The 21393-nt window shown below is 37.2% G+C and overlaps 1 protein-coding gene across 1 annotated transcript; it reads right to left on the reverse strand.

The window, feature by feature from the left end:
• Positions 1 to 941: 941 nt before the first annotated feature.
• LOC120766636 (28S ribosomal protein S18c, mitochondrial) lies at positions 942 to 1614 on the reverse strand. Its single transcript, XM_040092254.1, has 2 exons — positions 1494 to 1614; positions 942 to 1439 (listed from the first exon to the last, which is right to left on the reverse strand). The coding sequence occupies exons 1-2, from the start codon at positions 1525 to 1527 to the stop codon at positions 1048 to 1050; spliced, it is 426 nt and encodes a 141-aa protein (XP_039948188.1). The 5' UTR covers positions 1528 to 1614; the 3' UTR covers positions 942 to 1047.
• Positions 1615 to 21393: the final 19779 nt, after the last annotated feature.

The following is a 21393-nucleotide window of genomic DNA, read 5'->3' on the forward strand; positions in this document are numbered from 1 at the left end:
AATGATTATTTTTTACCAGTAATACAAGGTCTACACGAGATGTTAATACTTGCCAAGCAATTACATATATCATGGATTCTTAGTTTATGTCAAATATATTTATAGGTATCAAAATATGCTAATTTAAAATTGTTGAAATCTATTTATTATATTTGTTTATCCGAGTTATAAACTAAAATTTTTTAGATATAAAGATTCGTATAATATTAATAATATAACTGTTTCATTTTTAATTATATGAGTTTTCCATTTTCCGTTGGCTCCATAATTTTTTTCCACACATGTCGACAAAAGAAAAGTAAATAATAAAAAATTTATTAAAAAATTTTAATCGGTTTCGTAAAAAAGATATTCTACATTAGCAGAAAAAAAAAATCGTAAAAATTTGTTTAAATATTCACGTTCCTTTCTTTTGATAGATTAAAAGGACAATAAACGCAACGCTAAAGAAATTAAAGTAACTAATTTCAATCAATTCTCAACTATTTTCCAAATAATTATATTTGCTAAATTTAACGGACAAATTCTAGTTTTTTTCAATTTCTATTTAAAAAATCGGTAAACGGCTTACGAAAAATCGAAATCCTTTCCTAAAAATGGAAGATAAAAAACTTAATACATCCATTGAAGATAGGTCCAAACACATTCAGACATCTGGATCAAAATTGGTTGTAAAACTGAATATACCGACAGAATATTGTGATAAAGATGAGGAAAGCATAGAGCAGTCTCAACAAGATGGAGATTTGCAAGTGTCAAAGGAATCATTACTGGAGCAAATAAAAATTGTGCAAGAGGAACTTGAGCATCGTAAGCAACACACACAACGCATTGCGGAACTTAGTCGAGCTGTAGAAGAATGGAAAGCAGACTTTGCTAAAGCTCTGGAAAAAATACAGGATACATTCGCTTTCGTTAAATAAAATGATTACATATATACATTCAAAGTTAAGCACTTTTTAGAATTAACACGATGTTTATTTCCTAATTCGATTGGCGAAAAATAAAACGTCTAACATTAAATACCTAAGAATTGTCTTGCGTCATTTAGTATTTATGTGGGCGTATTGGCTTTTCAGGATCAAACAAACGCGGATCTTGCATAAAGTCCATTTCCTTGTGGTATGTCGGCATCATAGCACAATTTTGTGCACGAATAATTGCTTTCTCTACTTGTTCTTGTTTTTGTTTACACAACCCAGTTATATGTCGGCCATAAATACGACCTGTGTAAGGAGACTGGAACTGGGATAGCAACTTCACATTTTTATACTCTGGTACTATATTGTGTTTGCAAAGAATGCACACACGGCGCTCTTTCTCGAAAGGGTTGGGTATATCGATGGGCTGATCCTTATTTTCCACAGGTGCACAAAAATTTCGCCGAGTTATTGCACTGTTTAAAAGTGGGGTTACGACCGCCTGGTGGCTGCTAGCAACTGCAATTAATATCAATGAAAACTTAGAATACACATAGTTTAGTTGTTAATTACCACTTCGTACAGCAATTCTAGCAAATTGTAACATTTTTTGGTAATGCTGAAGCGCCTAATTACTAAATAGCTGTGTTACGCGAAATGTGTGGAGTGGACCGAATATTTAATAAATCAGCTGTTTGCTTAGGCTTACCAGGTCGTGCTTGTAAGATTTATTTTTTTCCGTAATAATATTAAGTTCTTCGTTTCTGTCCACTTGAAAACTGTAAACTCTGACACGTAGATGTCGCTGTGCACGATTAATTTTAGGGTTTTGCTGGTAACTAATCAGCAAACTGCATTGCCTGCAATAAATTGCGGTATAAAAATATAACATGTGGTTCGATTATCGACTACAAGCTGAAATATTCTTTATAATCGTCAATTCGCTAGTGGAATTTTATTTTAATTGAATTAATAAATTAAGTGCATTAGTTACTGCAAACAGTAGACTACATATAATCGCCATTTAACGGATATTAAAGGTGGGAAAGCCGCGCTATAGTAAGCTTTGAAATCTAAAATGAACAAATATTGAGTTTCGGGCTGTCAGAGAAGCCGGAAAGGTAAATAATTATGTTAATTACTATTATTTTATTATAGCTGTTTACTTATGATTATTTGTAAACAAAATATAGTGTTAATTGAAATGCCACATATCTGAGGAAATGGAAAGCGACAGAAACATAAAATTTCTCACATATTTTGAAAAAATGTTATTGGGTATACAGCCCTTGGCCCAACATAAATCAAAGTCTGTACCAAGTACGTAGACTGTCCTTGCAAGGTTTGCAGTCTACTTGATTACATCAAGTAAGTGGTTCGACGGCGTTTAATATTCTTAGGTGGGAGATGCTTTTAAGCGGCGATAATACATAAACGATCCATTATATTACGAATCAAAACAAATCCAGCCTTTTAACGACCAATGAGTTTCAAGGTACGTCACATAAGGATATCCATAACAAGATCATAATAATACTTTAGTATTCCATAAACATTAATTTTAAAAATAGGCACGATGGGAATGGAGTTAAGAACATTCACATCGTAGTTACTATAAAAACCACTCAAATTCCTCAAATTCCTCATTGAAGTTTTTTCTTACAAAATTACATCAAACTTATCATTACTGTATTCTTATCACTGCTACTTTCACTAAATTGCTTCTAAGCCGTCAACTATATGTTCTACCCTCACACGTAAAATAAGCACACGCACCTTCAATGCCGCGTTTCCTACTCGAATCAAATTTAATAGAATCTCCAATAAATTTCTATGTCTAAAAAGTAACAAACAACACACACAGTCCCACTCCTCTGACTTTCACAATGCCTTTTTTTTATCAATTTGAGCATTTTCCTTTAAAATTGGCAGGTTTTTTGTGTTATCCCTTTTAAGTTGCTGCACGCGGTCGCGATATGCAAATTTCGCGTTAACCCTATACAGCTCATAAAAACTTATGTTTATTAACGTTACACGCCATATAAGTATTTATGTTGGTATGCACATATGCTCACCTTCGCGACATCAACATCGATGGGGTGCTCAAACCTTTGGCCTATCAATGGGCTCATCAGCCTGGTCTCTGGTGTATCGAAAGTGACGCAATTTGTTTGCAATGAAATTTATGCATTGTTATAAACGCACATGTGAACATGCAGACATACATATGTATGTGTAGCTGTGTCTGCACTTTCATGTGCCATGTGTATGCTGAAAGTGTGCTCATAGTGAAAATGTACTGCAATATCAGGGGGAATATACTTCATCCTTTTCTCCAACTGAAAACTTCACTTTTTCTATAATAATAAAGTTTTATGCCGCGAAGAGAGCTATAAGGCGTCGTGACTTTTCGCCGTCTTCCGTTTCCGCTTGTCAATAGGAAACGCTAGCACATTGTTGTTCTTCCTTCATATGTATTGCCAATGCATGACGACATGCGGTTTGTGTGGGGTGACCTGTCAGTCACATTCTATTGTGTTTTCTGCGCCTTTCTCTGCCTTCGTGAATGCGGTTATTGTTGACGCTTAAGCTCAGAGTTCTCTGAGCGGACTATTTTAATTGTTTGAAATGCAATAAATCTTTTCGCTGTCATTTTGGTTAATTTCATTAGCATTGGCAGTTTTAGCAACTGGGCCAATATATTTTTTAGAGTTTTTTTGTGCGTTTTTGGCAACGTTAATCTTGGCGGTGTTTACATCTCAATATGTTACAGAATAAAAACCTTGAAGCGAAAAAGTGTTGAAGTTCCTGAAGCTAAGCAAGTGGCAAGCAAATTTTTACTCATTTTACAAAATTTTTCAACAAAGCTGAAGCTAGGTAAGAACTTTCAGTTGAAGATTATGTTGAAAATCCTTGAAGTATTTTGTACCAAAAAAAATCCGGGTCATTGTTTGCATTCAGGAATATGTACTTATAAGTACGATTAGCGAGAAAACTTTGGTATTGGGCTTCACGACAGTTATCTAATCCCCGTTAGTGTGGTAAGGTTCAGATAAGTTGTCATCGAGATCTTAAAACGGTAGGTCTTGTAAATGTCAGACACCACTCCCCCAGATGGTGTGGGATTAACTAAGCATGCAAGGAGGTGCTTAGAGTCATGCGGAGACTCGTTGCATGCTGGACATATATTTGGTATGTCGGGGTCGATTCTGGGTAAGTAGAAATTTAACCTGCTAAAGTATCCAGAACGAAGCTGCGCAAGGGTCACTCTTGATTCTCGCGTCAATTGGAGTTTGTCGTCTACAATGGGCGGTGGTTGGACTCCAAGTACGCCATTCACTGAGAGAATCGGTGAAGGTGTTTATAGCTACACTGTGAATGACGGTCAGTGCGTGTTTGAAGTTGATTATTGACATACTTCTTCGAAGTAGATAAAGAAAGACCTCTTGATGTTTCCAGGTGGCGGTTACGCTTAAAGCAGGCAACTTCAGGAATGGTTTCTACGAAAACACCCCAACAGAAAGTGCTTTGAGATGAGTTCATTATGCTTATTAACTGGGAGCATACGAGGCTCACTGTGTTGATGTTCGAACGGAGACATCAAGAGACATCCCGTTATAGTCCGGAGTGTAGTATTCTGGCATGTCTGAAGCTTCTCCGTCTGCGTTTCACTGCATCCAGGCGATCGTACTGGTGTGCCGTAGTTAAATACCGGCCGGCCGATCGCCTTTTTTGTTGCCAACAACGTTTCTTTGCATTTTACCCATACTATATATTCTTCTCAATTTGGAATTATTAGAGGGAGCGTAGTTTTTTTGATATCCTCAACTAGAGTTGTGTGGTTGACTGTGTCAAAGGCTTTTGACAAGTCAAACGCTACGAGGATCGCCCTCCTTTAAGGTTGAGACCATGAACTATCTGGGCGTTTATGACGCTAACTGCTGTGGTTTGCTCGACTCAGGTGCTGAGTGAAAGTCCGAAGTAGCAAGGCTTCAAGTGTTTTCACTACTGAGTAAAGGAGTTTTATAGGACGATAGGACACCGCTTTGTTGGCAGGTTTCCCAAGTGGGCCCACTCCTCCGATTTTCCACATATTTTATCTAAATAATCTAGAAAACCCAGTTTTGTGTATTTTCGTTCTGAATAATACTTGTACAAATACTATTAACCCGTTATCATTAATAATAGATAGCACATCTCTTCTTTAATGACATAAAGACCACCTTGTTTGACCTGTTTCCAAATTTTCAAGAAATCGTCCACTTTTGATTCAAAACAGTCAAGACTTTTTTGTTGACAGTCATAACTTCGAAGTCGTAGATAATTTTTTCTATCTCGGAACCAGCATTAACACCCAACAACAACGTCAGCTTCGAAATTGATTGCGAAATCCAACGCTCAATTGAGAAATAAAAGCCAAACATTATAAGTCACTCATCATCGCCGTTCTGCTATATGGCACAAGGACATGGACGATGACAACGTCTGATGAGTCGGCGTTACGAGTTTTCGAGAGAAAGGTTCTGCGGAAGATTTATAGTCCTTTGCGCATGAACGAGAAGAGTTTTGGCAACGTTTTCAGTGAATTTCCTGAAATTCAGGAAAGACAAGGAATTAATTTTAATCGGGGTATAATTATCATATTTATTAAAATACTTACATTTTTGCACTCTATAGTGTGCTTAGCAAATATTTATCTAAAATAAACTCCACTTTTACTTATTCTATAAATATTATATTTAAATCAAAACCTTCATTTCGGTAAATTTCATATTCATACTCGGCTTTCGCAAAATATTGATATTATAATAAACAATATTATGGGTAATCAGCGTGTGGTCCACAGAATCCATTTAAGTGACATTTTATTGAGAAAACACCGAAGTGCCAATAAATAGATAAATAAATAATAAATGTTACCAAACCGTTATCTTGCCAAACAAATTTATACATACATACATATGTATGTACATGTGTTTTTCAAACCAGTTGGTGTAGCAGAAAGGATATTGCATCGGTCCAGCGCATCCGCAGCGTTCACACTTCAACAGTCTGCAGTCGTGCGGCCAGCGACCGCCGGTGGCAACAACAACGGAAACGCTCGTACCTCTATAAATCTTTGATAGTTTCAATATTAAATTATTGCAAATATCATTGCTTTGGAAATTGAATGTTGTGTGTCGCAAACACTTGGAACGCGAACCCTTTCGCTGCATGGCATCCCTTTCTTGTTTGATAACCCCTTTGCTTGCTGGATGCTGGCGACTACAAGAACAATGCAAGCATTTTCAGGGAAAAAGTTAAATGAAATGAGAATCTGAAGTTATGAGTGTGTTGAGTGCCATTTTCCTTCATATTTGCACATTTTTGGGCATTTTGTTGTTGCTGCTAGCGCGTCGCTTGGCTCGGCGGTGACCCTTTTACGCACGTTTTGCCGCCGCACCCATTGAATGACCCAATAATGAATAGTTATGGACATTTGAATGGGGTTGGGTGCGACTACAATGCAAGCGTACAACAAAATGACAATAACAACAACAACAGCGGCATCAATAGTTGAAGCGTTATGCATTATGGTGCGGATAACGTGCCATTTGGGATATTAGGGATATGTCGACATGCGATTTCAATTATTTCAATGCCTTTTTGAATATGATTTTTATGTTTTGTTTACGCAGTGATTGTTGTTTATTGTGAATTTTGTGCATTCATCCTACTTTGAAAATTATTGTTGGTCGACTGCACATTGTCACATAATTTAATAAAAACTGGCTTCAAGTGCTATTTACTACGTATGTACATTGTAGGTATGTTGGCCAACTTTTGAGTGGGTTATTAGCAATCTGTGTGTGCCGATATTGCGGCATTCAATGCGAAATAAAAGCGATTTCTTTAATAAAATCTTAGGTTAAGTGTAAAATTGAAAATGCATAAAGGGATGAAACAAAACTGTCGTCGTAGTCGGAATGGTAGAGATGACGCATCAATGCAAATATTCGTATAACAAAAAAAAAAATATAAATGCATACGAAATAGTTTTTCAAATATGTTCATGCAAAATGACAATAATATTTATATCTCACTCAGCACATTACACACCTCATTTTGTATTATTACTATTTTGCGTATTACTTCAGCAAACTATTTGTCTGGGTGACCGCCGCACAGTGGTATAGTGATGGCAGAAAGTGTGTGAAAATTTAAACCGAACTATCCGAAAGTTGTGGTACCTTATCTTTCCAACGGGGTGGACGCCTTCCTCTTCCTCTGCTTTCCCTGGCGGGTACTGCGTCTAATACTCTCAGAGCTGGAGCGTTTTCATTCATTCGGACGACATGAACTAACCATCGTAATCGCTGTATTTTAGTTCGTAGAATTATGTCAATGTCGTCGTACTTATATACTTATATTTGACTAGTCCATTTTGCAAAATTAACGCGTCTCCAATGTGTCCATGTTTAGACGTGAAACATTAGGAACTTGTTGGAACTAAATGTCGGTAAAAATCGTGTTATAATGCTCGCTTTTGATGGTTGCATCAATTCTTGCCTCATTTCGAAAGACATAAGTCCCGATGATGCGGCCTTATCGCAACCCGTACCAATCAATTTTTGGCTATGCAATTGCGTTTCCTGAACCACACGAGTATTTGACTCAAACCATTTTTGATGAGCAGTAGCCCTTGAAGATCATGAAATTGCGTAATAATCGTGGAAAATTTCGAAATGTTGTACCAAAGTGGCATGATGAAATAGCAAACCCTACTGAACACACTGAATAAATTTGTCCGTAAACAAACATGGCCGCCACCTAATCGCTATTGGTAGACGCTTTATGTAGTCATAAAGACCCTCTGCGTTTTGTATCAAAATATATAAAATGAAAATCTTCAATTTGGAATTTCGAATGCGTTCTAAATAGTAATTCGATTCCATATTCGACTTGTCTGGACGCCTAGTAAGCGGAATTGCTCGAAACTCTAAGCCGTTGAGCTTGCAAGCTAGGGCATCCTTAACAAAATCCCTCCAGGATGAGAATGATCCAGTGTTCTCTTGCATTCTGACGTTGGATCTATGGTACATGGGTGGCTGCGAAATCTTGCTGGCACAGAGTGGAACGTAAGAAGTACATTGAGCGACTTGCCCTTAGCAAGGCCACAATGATGGGAGTTCTAACCGATAGCTGTCTTACTGGCACTTACGCGGTGAAGCTAGAGTTTTTGGTAAGCACAACTTGTCGAATTGGAAGATGAGATGGAAACAACAAAACAGTTTATTTTTTTCTTAGACTAAGGTTGAAGCATCGCGCTTGTCTTACCTTGGTTCGAATTGATATTAGCCGCCTCAATTAATTTGTGATAGGCTTAAGGCTCCTTGTCCATATACGACAGACGTTATAATCCACACTTAGAAGTTCTCGGTCTAACAAATTCCGGTCTGTTTATCCAACCTAAACCTAACTGAACCTAAGAAAAAATTTAAAAACATTGCAAATTTCCGAAGTAAACTTGTTAGTTCTGGGCCTTTTCTGGTCTTGAAAAATATCTGGCAAAAAAAAAAAATTCCGTGTGGTGTTTTTTGTTTTCATTGTGAAATATCTCTTTATATACATATGTACGTATACATATTTAGCGAGCAATAAAACTCTTTTGTTTCCAGTCTGGCAGAGATACCAAATTAGCAAAATTGTGTTTAGATAATCCAGAATTGTGTTGAGATATTCAGATAATAAAGCACTTTTGAAAACATTTACTTCATTTTATGAAAAAAAGAAAAGAAAATGTAAACTCCCTTTAGATATACGGGTTCGGGTCCTGTGTTATTTCTAATAGCACAGACTGATAGTTATTGAAATATTATCTCTTTGAAGATTGACCCAAATACTACTCGATAGGTTGTTACTCTCCAGAAATAGTTAGCTTGTGTTGAAACCAACATAGATCCGCCGAGTTCTATGCTCTTCGCATGAATGTTTAAGCTCCTGTCAGTTATATAAAAGGTTATCCGACAAATCTTAAGTCGACCTCGAAGGCTTTCTGTATTTAAAAAGTAGTGCTTTCATGAGACAAATATCATTCAAACGCATGTTGCATATTAGTGAAATACTGATTACTTAAATCTATCGGTTCCATATTTTCTATTTTTCCTTCAATTTCATATTTGCAATACCATTTTTGTAGTAGTCTGTTTCGGCGACCATTACATGCTGTCTGTGACCGTCTGTGAAGTCAATGGAGGCCAGATCCGAAGAGTATGGCGGGGATAGAAACAATTTGTAGTCCATTTTATCAATTTTTACAATCGTTTCCTTTCAATTGTAGCAAGCTGAACCGATTGATACGATACGAAATCTACTCTGAAATACATTGTTTTATTTACAGGGAATTAAAAAATTCATCTCGGCCAAAAAATGGAATTAACTCGTGAACATTTTCGTGCAATCATTTTTCACAACTTTCGACGTGGATTATCACGACAAGAGCGCATCGATGAACTAAAATCTTTGTGTGGCTATGGAGCAAGACGAATAAAAAAAGGCTCGTGTGGATTGGTGTAAAGAAATGCTGAAAAACTACGATCGCGGTGCTACAAAAGACGTTTATAAGATCGTCACAGGTGACGAATCATAGATCTATGCGTATGAGCCCGAAACAAAACAGCAATCGACCGTGTGGGTCTTCCAAGACGAGCCAAATCCAACGAAAGTTGTTCGTGGAAGAAGCACTTTGAAGCAAATGGTCGCCTGTTTCTTCGGCAAAACTGGTCATGTGGCGACTGTTCCGCTTGAGCAACGTAGGACGGTCAATTCTGAGTGGTACACCACCATTTGTTTGCCTGAAGTCTTCGGAGAAATTCGAAAAACGAACAAGAGAAGACGAATCATTGTGCACCATGACAATGCGCGCTCTCACACATCGGCTCAAACCAGCGCCCTTTTGACCGGCCAAAACGTCGAATTGATGGGTCATCCGCCGTACAGCCCTGACTTGGCACCTAGTGACTTCTTTTTATTCCCACACATGAGAAAATAATGCGTGGTCAACGATTTTCGTCGCCAGAAGATGCTGTTGAAGCATTCAAAAACCATGTTTTGGAGTTGTCTCAATCGGAGTTGAAAAAGGGCTTCGAAAATTGGTTTGAGCGCATGCAAAAGTGTATAAATCTTGATGGAAAATATTTTGAAAAACAATAAAACCATTTTCGTTGATAAATATTCCTATTTTCATTATTAGGCCAGAAATATATATAGCAGCCCTCCAACCACTTCGAACAGAGTTTTCAAGCTATTTTCAATACGTTCATTTCATATCTTGACAGTGATGGTTTTCTCGAACAACCGCATTTCACAGCAAACCGAAATTCATGTTGCCTCTTGTGATATTTTCGTCCGTAACAACCTCTTCTGGCCGTCCATTGGGTTCATCAACTTCGGCGCTTAGCTTTTGCGCAACTTTTACCAAAAACAAAACACTGTAACTGGCAAGTAAAGTGCAATAAAAAACAAATGGCACATCAAAAGCTGTACAAATGGAAAACAAACAGGACAATGGCTATTTTTATTATAAAACAAAATATAGAAATCAAACAACGGTCTCATGTTAGTACCAAGAACTAATGTCTGTATGTGTGTACATATTTTAAGAGCGTTTCTAACTTTGTATGGAAGCTCTTGCCAATGTATTTAGATATTTTCGCACAATTTGTGTATTTCTTCACGCTTCACGCTCTGAGCGATTGATAGCCATATTTCGTCCTTTCTTCACGCCCGAAAATATGTCAAAATAGAAACCGTTGCTCATCATCACAAGCAATTTGTGCACTCGTGGCGTTTTGTTTGACAAAAATCGCAATATTGCATATTTTTTTGTTTTTGTTTTTTGTGTAAATAACAATATTTGATTGCATATTAGAGCAAATATTTTCTCTGGTCTTAGGCTAGCGCTTTTGGGCTGAAATTACTACCACACATTAGGGTGCTTATGTACGGACTTTATTATTGAGACAATGGCGAAGTGAAGGGGTGACGCATGTTTGCCAGGAATTTGTTTGCAAAGCTTTACAAATTACGGTAATTTTTGCACAAATTGCTATTGACATAGATATGCAAGTGTGTGCGTATTTGTATATGAATATGGTTAATATATTTATTTATCACAAGTCGATGCATATTAGTAGGAGTATATGAGTATATACTGCTCGGCGATATATATATGTACATACTTATGTATATTTATATACATATATGTATTAGTGTGTGTAGACCTATAGGTCTGCATAGAACAAAACTGTTACCCGCTCTTTAACATCCACACATACGAGCACATCCTTATATATATGTACATATATGACAGTTTAGCTGATTCCTGCTATTGTCAGCACACTTTACTATTTTAAATGCGCATTATATGATTTATTTCTATTCGTTCACATCATTTATTGTATTGCATTTTATTTTTGCTCATCGAAAGGATGAGTTTTCGATTTTATTGGGGTGGCTCAGCCATTAATGCCTTTATACGCACTAAACATTTCAAATTTGCGCTTGTTAGCAGCCTCCATCCAACGATTTAATCGTGTGTAAGAAATTTATATTTTTAAATCACACTATCAACTTTTGATGATTTATTTTAGTTTGATTTTGTCTTCTACCAAGTATGCTATATGTACATTAAATATTTTTTATTTTTGTATACTGGTGTTGAAATGCTCAAATTGTTCGAAGAGAGATTCTCAAGCAGCTTTAACACAAAATTTTTTTCTTCCATTTTTTACAGAAAAGGAATTTTATAATGTAATAAATTTACTGCAAAAATACTTTCAAACTGAAGCCGAGATTCCGAAAAACTACTTCCTGGTACTTTCTTACACTTAAGCATATTTTTTACACTAATAAGCGTAAGGATTTCTGAACTCTCTTTGGCTGGCAAAACTAAGAAAAGTTTTCAGTTTTACTAAGCGTCAAATAAAAATCTCTTTCCTCGTCATAGAGTCTGACACGAAATAAAAACGAGTTAGATCAAAAAATAAAATAAAACAACAATTTCTTTTACTTTAGCAGAAATCTTTATTATCGGCTTCAAAACACCTTTGGAGTCAATATTAGCATGGCAACGCATGGCTAGGATGCTTTCAGTGCTTTCAGTGTCTTCAGGGAGTTTTGATTTTTTGGTTTCCACCCGTTTTTGGAGCGCCATTTGCCTGATTATTGGACAGTTTCGACATCTTTTTCACAAACCCCCGTCACACCGTCATGTGTTTGATCGTCAGCTACGTTCGTTGTCAACCATGTCTTTTGCGAAGTTTTTTTTGCAAAAGATTCTGGTTGTTTGATACGATACCAGTATAGGCACGATTCATATCCAAAATAATAACCGAAATGCGTTGAGTCGACCCATAAGAAATGTTGAGAACCACTTATATCTTTCAGACGCCAATACCATGATTTTCAAACACTATTTCTTTGTCGTTTTTCGTTCATATTCTCATTAACAGAGGTAGATGGATGGCTCGAATGAGGTAATATTTATATGCTTTTACGACCTTCACTACATGCTTTGTGTCACTCAAATACTTATGTTTGTGATAATATATATATATGTATATAGACTCCCCAGAAAACTAACACCAACGATACACCGTATATAGACCTGAGTAGATAATTTTGAAAGCAGAAAAGATAAACGTCGCATGACACCCTTTGGAAACGAAAGATAAAATAACAAATAATTAAAGAAAAATAATTTTCGCATGATCTGAGGTCGGGCTGAGTTTTAGGACTTAAAAATGTTTTTTCTCGATTTCCGGCAATAATACGAAAAGTACGATTGCGTGGCGGTACTGGTCCTCCAAAGTGCCCGAAATCGCAATGGTCGGCAGTTGGGGGTTTAGCCAGCATTTTATGGGATACATAAGGATATTGTGTTAGCGATTACTTCGTAGATGGTAAAACAACCAATGAACCAAAATATTTTACCCTTTCAGGTGACAGAATATCAAATGTTATCTTTCTTTTCTTGTAGGACTTATAAGACACGTTTATTTTTTAGCATTGAGGAATGAGTTTGCTAAATGTGACAAGATTTCGTAAGTTAGAGCTATACTTGGCATACGTAATGTTCCTTAAAAAAATAAAATCTTTACGCATTTGATTAACATAATACTAAAATAATTTGTGCAAATGTAGATAATATGAAATTTTTTACAATTTTGCTAGAATTAAGACAATCAGTTTTAAATAGGCCTCGAGAAGAGGTTGTTCAGAGGTTTCGAGTGGTTTACAGATACTTTACTTCCTTCGCAAAGATCCTTTCAAAATACCAAGATCGTCTCCACAAAATTAACGCCAAAATAATCTCACACCTCAACCACAACTAAATATTCCATGGCAAGGGAAATTAGCTTGATCTCGATCTGTACATTCCTAACAGTCGGGTTGAAAGGCTCATAGGCTAGCATAGAAACAATTTTTTTGATAAAATTTTATTTCATTATTCATTATAGTTTTCTTATTATTATGGCGGTACACATTTTTTTAATACCATTTTTATAAGAAATACGTAGATGCGGAAGCAGTTCGAGCCCAGTTCTTGAAATTTTGACATCAAATTCCTTGATTTGCGACACGGTGCTTTATCTTGATGAAACAGCACCTCTTTCTTCTTCAAATGGCTGGTTTATCGCGAACATTGCAATGACACAATGTAATAGACGCTTAATGGTTTTTCTCTTTGAAGATGGTCACTGAATATTATATCATGAGCGTTACAAAATACTGATTCCATAACCTTGCTAGCCGAATTTTGTCTCTTTCCACGCTTTGGAACGGGTTCATCAAGTGCAGTCCGCTTGGCAGACTGTCGTTTGGACTCCGAAGTGAAATGATGGAGTCATGTTTCATCCATTGTGACATGTCGACGCAAAAATTTGGTTTTATTATCAATTCGTTGCTGTTTTTGATGGATTATAAGCTCGCACGGCACCCACTTTGCACAGAGCTTCCGTTTCAGAGGCCGAAATATTCTTTCACAATATATCCAACACGTTCTTTTGATTCTAGATAATCTCAGCTATCTCGAATAATTTCACTTTACGGTTATCAGCAATTATTTTGAGTACCTTTTTTATATTTTCTTCAGTAATTGTCGCTTTGGGACGTCCACTGCCTTCATCGTCCTCCGTGCTTTTTTCGCCTTGTTTAAAGTTAGCAAACCATCTTTCAACGGTTGATTTTCCTGATGCAGAGTACAAATAGTGTTGATCAATCCAATTCTTGGCATCTACAGTATTTTTCCCCTAAAAGTCAATGCTTTATTAATACGCGAAATATTTATTTTTAAAATACTTTACAATTGGTTTGGACCGCAAAACGCAACTAGACATTTCATGTTGATGTTGAATGCTTTACATTTCGACCAAAAACTGTAGTTTCATACGAGTTTCAAATATATGTATGTATAGTCAATTTTTACTTAATCGTCTATTCTCAAGTTCCCTAGTGGTTTTATAGTAAAAATTCTGAGTTGACGATGAATTCTGCACTTTTTCTGAACCAACTTTTCAAAAAATTCGTCTAAATTTAGCGCTTTTCGAACTAATTCAATTTCAGTGAGAAAATTAAAGTTGTAACTAATTATTTTTAAGATGAGTTTGATGTTTCATTAAGGAGAGCTTACGCAACAACAATATGTGTTTAGAAGTGTTTATGTTTGTTGAGATGTTCGATCTCGAAACCAGTAGTTTGATTTGACCATATTAAGACGTCCTATAGATGCCTTCGTTCTAGTTACGGGCATATATGTACATATTTTATATGATTTTTATTGAACTTATTCAGTCAAATTCATTTTTTTAAAACAATATTCTCGTATCAATCCAGCATTCTTCTAAATCCTTTTGTTCATTTTCCATTATTAACAAAAACGACCACAATCGTTTGGAACAGTTTTGTGGTTGCCCACGCAATTTTATTTAAGCGTACATTTGTCTATCCAGTGCTGAATTTGTGTACCGTATGTGCGCATGTGAGTGTGCGTGTGGTCGCAATTAAGGATATAATTTTGAAATTATTATGTCACATGCGTAGAAGCCATATGCAAATTAAAATGGCGCAACACGCTGTAACATATCAGAGCACCAAAATATATCTACATAAACATATTTGACATTGCATGTGTGTGTGTTGTGTGGGTGAAACCCTTTCGGCTAAGTTCTCAACGCGTAATAACGATAAATAATATCTTCGTCGAAAATTCATTAAGATCCACAAAAATAGGCCTGAAATGGAGCAGCGTTTACACGTACAGTGAGGCGGAAAATACAGCAGACCCAGCTTCAAATGTAGATATTTTTGTATATATGTATGTAAGTTTGGCAGTGTGGCTTTGTTGCATGAATTTCGGTTATTACGAAATTAAGCGCGTTCTGTTGGTTTATGCAAATGTGGGAGCGCAATGTTTTTGGCAACGAAATATACATAAATGACAGCTCCATTGCCATCTGCCTTTCATATATGTATGTATGTACGTATGTGTGTGTGTACATGCATTGAAAGTGTGCGCGATAATTTTAATGGCCTGTTGGAAAAATTCAAAATCATCTCCCCATGGATTGGTGCGTGTGTGAGAGATGGGGACTCAGGCGTTCCTTTGGTTAGACAACACTTGAGTCTACTTCTATGTATGCATGTAGTGACTGGCATCCGCATGCGGCTATATCCCGCGGTGTGGATATCTCATCGGACGGAAATGAAAACTTCACTACGCACAGTGGCAAATTCGCGTTTAAGTTGTCTTCAGGGAGTGAGGTTGGCTGTTTTGGGCGGCAGAGTGCCAATGAGGTTGCCCATTACCGACAGTTTAGTTGTTGTTGCTACTCTTCTCTTGAAGGGGTTTGTGTGCGCTCTGACTTTCTCCACCTTCATGTCGTGCATTTTTAATCCAACATATTTTAATTATTAAATGGCTTTGATATTTTAATGTTAATATCGTTGCCAGGAAGCCGTTAATTTCATTAATACATATTTATGAGCGATGATAAGGCTTTAAGTCGTTTTGATAATTAAATAAAGTGTGCTTGACTTATTAAGGCAACCAGCTAGTTCAAAGCAGCTTTGCAAATGTATGATATTATTTGAATACGTAAATTAAATTTAATTGTTTTTATGAGAATTAAAAAAAGAAGGATATTTTTATTTAATGTTGGCCAAATGCTGGTCTTCTAAATATAATAAACTGGATGGTAATTAAAAATAAATTAAAAGGTAGAATACTTTTTTGGTATCATATATGGTATGATTATGCTGCTTGAACCAAAAACTTTTAGAGATTTTCCAAATTTCTATGGGGTGTACGACAGGCCATGCTCACCAACTTTGACCACAAACTGTTGTCCAATAGATGGAATTTTTGACTTCTATATGAAACCAGAAATATTGCTTTTAAACCACTGCTGTGTGTTTTTGCCTTGTGCTTGGTGCAGTATTTTGCTAGAAAATCCAATGCTCTCTGAAGAAGATAGCATTGTTGAACTGCCTTGCGAGTACTTCTAAAATAATCTGCTGGTACACTTTTGCCTAGTTTTAACCCATTTTCCGCAGAAGTGAAGAGTCAGTCATCAGCTGCTTGAGCCATATGTAAAATCATCGTTTTTTGCCACTCCCACGTGTATGGCGCTCAGAGTACTTTCCACACTTGTTTGAACTGCTCCACATCACTCCATTCTCCCGGATTGGCAGGGCATATATGACATTAGAAAGATAAGATATCATACTAAATAACCTTTTTGAGAAAGTTTAGTGATAGTTTGACTCAGTGTGATTTGAGTACATTTCGAGAAAAGTTATTTTATTAGAGTTTTTCCTCGATAAAGGCGAAAATACGAACCTGGCGGGTAAGAATATGAATACTGTTTATGGACCTGATGCTGTAACAGCCAATCACGCACAATTTCGGTTTCGTCAATTGCGTTTCTTTAGTTGATATCAAATATGCGCCAACGTTTTAAAAGATCAATTGTCGAAAATATCGATTAAATAATGAAAATCGTTACGTCTGGCCGTCATGTAAGCGTTGTTTTGATTAACCAGGAGCTGAAAATTGTACAAAAACCCGTTAAAAACGTAAACCGATGTATGGATGTCACACGTGTTAACAAAAAAAAACTTCATGGGACTGACTTCATTTATTCATTCATTGATTCCAATCGCTGAGTAATTGACCGTCCAACAGGTTTTGTTATGTGTTTGGTAGGATTAGTAAGATTCATTCATTGGTAGGAATAGGAGCCGCGTCCCTACCACGAACGGAACCACAGTAGAATTTTGGTTGGGTGATGTCGTACCATATAATTTTGTACGTGCAAGTATAAGTCTTTTTCTTCGCGGAGTGTCACTTATTATGGAAATAACGTACATATATCTTTTAACTTTTGTGGGGAAAACTCTCCGCAGTTCCCCCCAGTGGATCCGCCCCTGGTCCCTACGCCCAAACACCTAATTCGGACCTGGACTGAACTGAACCCCGATGCGGCCAGCTTTGGCCAATAGGAGAAGAATTGTGTTCCATCAGGACAACGTCAGTCCGCGTACATTGATAGTGACTCGCCAAATGCTCCGGCAATTTATTTGAGCAGTTGCATCCTCCTTATACTACGGATCTGGTATGAAGTGATTACTACGTGCTTCTACCTATGGCGGTAAAAAAGGTCAAGAGATGCTTGCAAAAATCGACTGATCCCTTTAAAATGGTTATCGAAACGTTGCATGTTTGTTCTACTTAGGATCATTCTTACCATGCTATCTGTGATATAATACATGCTCTAGATATCAACACAAATACAATATAAACTTTTGACACACATTACCACTACTAGAATGCTGTTGTTGTAGTTGTTGGAGCGCCAGAAACATCCTTCTAACAATTTCAAGAAAAATGCTGTGCTGACAGTACTTAGTGGCATGCAAATCCAGCTCCGTTCCAGTTACATAGATTTGACTGGGAACGAACCTATACATTATTCTAATTCTCTGCCTACAGCCTCAACTTCTTGCATATTCGTTTACATTACCCAAGTAATGAATTGAATTTGAAGATCTGAGGATTATCTATAGCCTCGGTTGTTCAGGACCATTTGCAAAAAGTTCGAAGTTTTCAGTGTTCTTTACAACAAAGACGCACGTGGAGAAACATTGTATACAAGAGATCCAGTGAAGTTGAATTTTACAATTTTACGAGGTTTGCTTTCAGAAAAATTTCTATAGTTTCAGTTTTGGCAAACCTCATGCAGTCAAGTCCGCTGGAGGCAATTGATATTACTGAAATTTTAGTTGCATTGCTTTCTCGTTATGAAATCTTAATATTTTTGCTTCTTTCAGAATGTCAAATTCAGAACTGTTAGTGGAATGGTGGCACGAAACTATCGTCCTTCAAAAAGCTCATAGTTTTGAAATGCGTATTTTCTTCCTAAAATACTTATACTTAGAAGTTACAGAATTTCATACACAAACCTGCAAATGTACTTGGCTTTTTGTTTTCATCTGCTTTTTCCCTTTGTCCTTTCGATTTTCTAATAAACGGCTTCCTAATAGCCTATTAGCATACTTAATAGCAATTGAGCGCACGGTCCATACACAAATCTTCGCTAAGTTACAGCAGGTCAATTGCATGCAACATGGCAACATGTCGTTAATTTCAGTGGCCAACACCTAATTTTCCCCATTTTCCACACGAAAAAAATTTTATTGCTTTGAAATTCAAGATGCTTTAAAAGTACATGTAAATTATCAACACACACCGAGACTAATCCGAAAGCGCGAGCGTTTTTTTTTATTAAAAAGTCATAATTTAAAAACACGCGCGACTTGAAACGAAGTCTCCCAGCAACAGCGCCAATGCAGACACACCTACCGGAGAAGCTATACAGTTATTAAGAGGAGCACCACGAGCGACAACGGATAGCTAAGGGTGGTGGTGTGAAGTGAACGCATTTCGTTTCCCCATACCCTTCCCAACCGTTGTACGCTTTCACTTGGCTGCCACTTCCACGCTTAATCACATGCGAACATTTTAATTTTCCTCGCTTGTTTAGTTCGATTTGCATTTTTCAGCCACCAAAAAATGGAGTGAATATTAGACTGTGGAAATTATGGTTACTTCTGACATCTGTGAAAGATTTACGACGCATTGGCGGGCATTCTCGCGGGTACCGAAACCTTTCAAAACGATTGAGAAACGACCGCCAAACTGTTTGGAGGCGTGGTAATATATACAGCCTATCCAACGAAGAGAATAAATAAACGCCACACAAATAACAAATATACAAAAGATTTGGCTTTATGAGTGCTTGGCATTACAAATAAATAGCAGATGAGCGGTTTGTCATCACTGAAGCATCGCTTGCCTAGTCAAGCCGTCTAATCCTTACAATAACTGTTGTCACACAGTTATAATATAAGTACAAATACAATGACGGAACTGACAAATAGACAACTGACAGTAAGCTGACTAAGTATGCCCGGAAATGTAAGAGTATACGCTCGCATATTTGTACATTTGACTGACTAATCTCGAAAAGTTGATGCTTCAATGACAATCTTCGCCACTCAGGCGTGCAAATGTAAAATATTCATGAGCGCACGGATATTTGTTAAGTGTACTTTTGTAATGAGGAGAGCTGGAGCAACGCTGGAGCAACGCTGGAAAAGCATATCGAATTATTTTCATTCTGTCAAAAGTTGATTCGTTGCTGACAACGCAAAGACAAAAGGAGTCGTGACAAAAGGCATATCGCTGAAGCTGCGTAGTTACTTTGTATACAAAAGGTTCGGGATGTATGAATATCATAAGTAAGAATCGTGTAAAACACTTAATGTATGCCAAGTTAATTGAATTGTCCATAAAGAATATCATATATTTGTGGTTGGTTTGAATTGTTTACTTTACTTTGGCGTAATAATCTCCAAGGAGTTAGGTAAAGGTATTTCATTTAGCTCCCTTGCCTATCTATGCCTATTATGTAAACTAATGCGCATGCAAAATTATATAAACGAATTATTTTTGACTCACTTTTGCTCATCTACATATTGTGTTTTGAATTAAAATAAAACTTATTGTTAAAAGTTATATGTAAATTAAAGTGGAGTACAGAATGTCCAGTTGATTTTGACGATGGATATCATAGATATCAACTTCTTCTTCCTTATTGGCGTAGACACCGCTTACGCTGTTAAAACCGAGCTTACTTCTTCCTTTTCACTCTTTAGCACCAATTGGAAATTCCTAGTGTAGCCAGGTCCTTCTCCACCTGGTCTTTCCAGCGAAGTGGAGGCCTTCCTCTTCCTCCGCTTTCCTTGGCAGGTACTGCGTCGAATACTCTCGGAGCTGTTTTCATCCATTCGGACGACATGATCTAGCCAGCGTAGTCGCTGTCTCTTGATTCACTGAACTACTATGTCAATGCCGCCATATATTTCGTACAGCTCACCGTTCCATCGACTGCGGTTTTCGCCAAAAATCCTCCGCAAAACCATTCTCTCGAAAACTCGTAACGCCGATGTTGTCAAGGTCATGCCACTGCACCATATAGCAGAACGGGGATGATAACTGACTTGTAAAGTAAGTCTATGTTCGTCGAGAAAAGTCCTTTTTTCTCAATTGCCTCTTCAGTCCGAAGTAGTACTTGTTGGCAAGTGTTATTCTGCACTGGATTTTGAGGCTGACGTAGTTGTTGTTATTAATGCTAGTTCCAAGAGGCGAAATTACCTACGACTTTGGAGTTATGACTAGCAACAGTGACGTGGGAGCCAAGTCACGTGTGCGACGACTGTTTGTTTGACGACAGGAGATATTACGTCTTGCCTTCGTTCACTACCAGACCTATTTCCTTCTCTTCCTTCACTATTCCGGAAAAAGCAGAACTAACGGCACGGATGTTGAGCCAATGATTTCGATGGCATCGGTTGTCTCACTATAGGGAGTCGCCTTGTCTGAAACCTCGTTTGGTATCGAACGGCTCTCCTTCCCGATCTTGAAGAAGCTTAAACGTCAGTTTACACAGCTGTATTAGTTTTGCGGGGATACCAAATTCAGACATAGCGGCATAAAAAAACGAAATTGCATTCCGAAAAAGCGATCGTTTGGCGTGGATTTTGATGTGCCCAGGACCTGACCATTTAGACAAGTAAGCATCATTTTGGCTACTTTTCATTACATATTTATACCCTCAACAGGTTGTACGGGCAAAATTGGTTTAGTAGGGACGTAGAATCTGGCATTTCCCGAGATATGCTGCGTAATCGAGCCTTATTTCTTCCGAGTTGAGACAGCAAGTGTTGTAACATGATGTTGACCGATTGTTTTGTCTGGAATTTGATGAGATCGAAGCGGATCATCTCTATTTCCCATAAGACGGTGCACAGCCTCATGCTTCACGTCTAAACATGAACACACAGCGTGAAAAAGTTTGTCGACTCGGTAATT

The sequence above is a fragment of the Bactrocera tryoni genome, chromosome 1, assembly GCF_016617805.1.
Source record: "Bactrocera tryoni isolate S06 chromosome 1, CSIRO_BtryS06_freeze2, whole genome shotgun sequence".
NCBI lineage: Eukaryota > Metazoa > Arthropoda > Insecta > Diptera > Tephritidae > Bactrocera > Bactrocera tryoni.

Coding starts and splice junctions, on each gene's coding strand:
- LOC120766636 (XM_040092254.1), bottom strand. CDS start 1,527: ATGTTACAATTTGCTAGAATTGCTGTACGAAGTG. Junction 1,440..1,493: donor TAGAATTGCTGTACGAAGTG/GTAATTAACAAC, acceptor TATTAATTGCAG/TTGCTAGCAGCCACCAGGCG.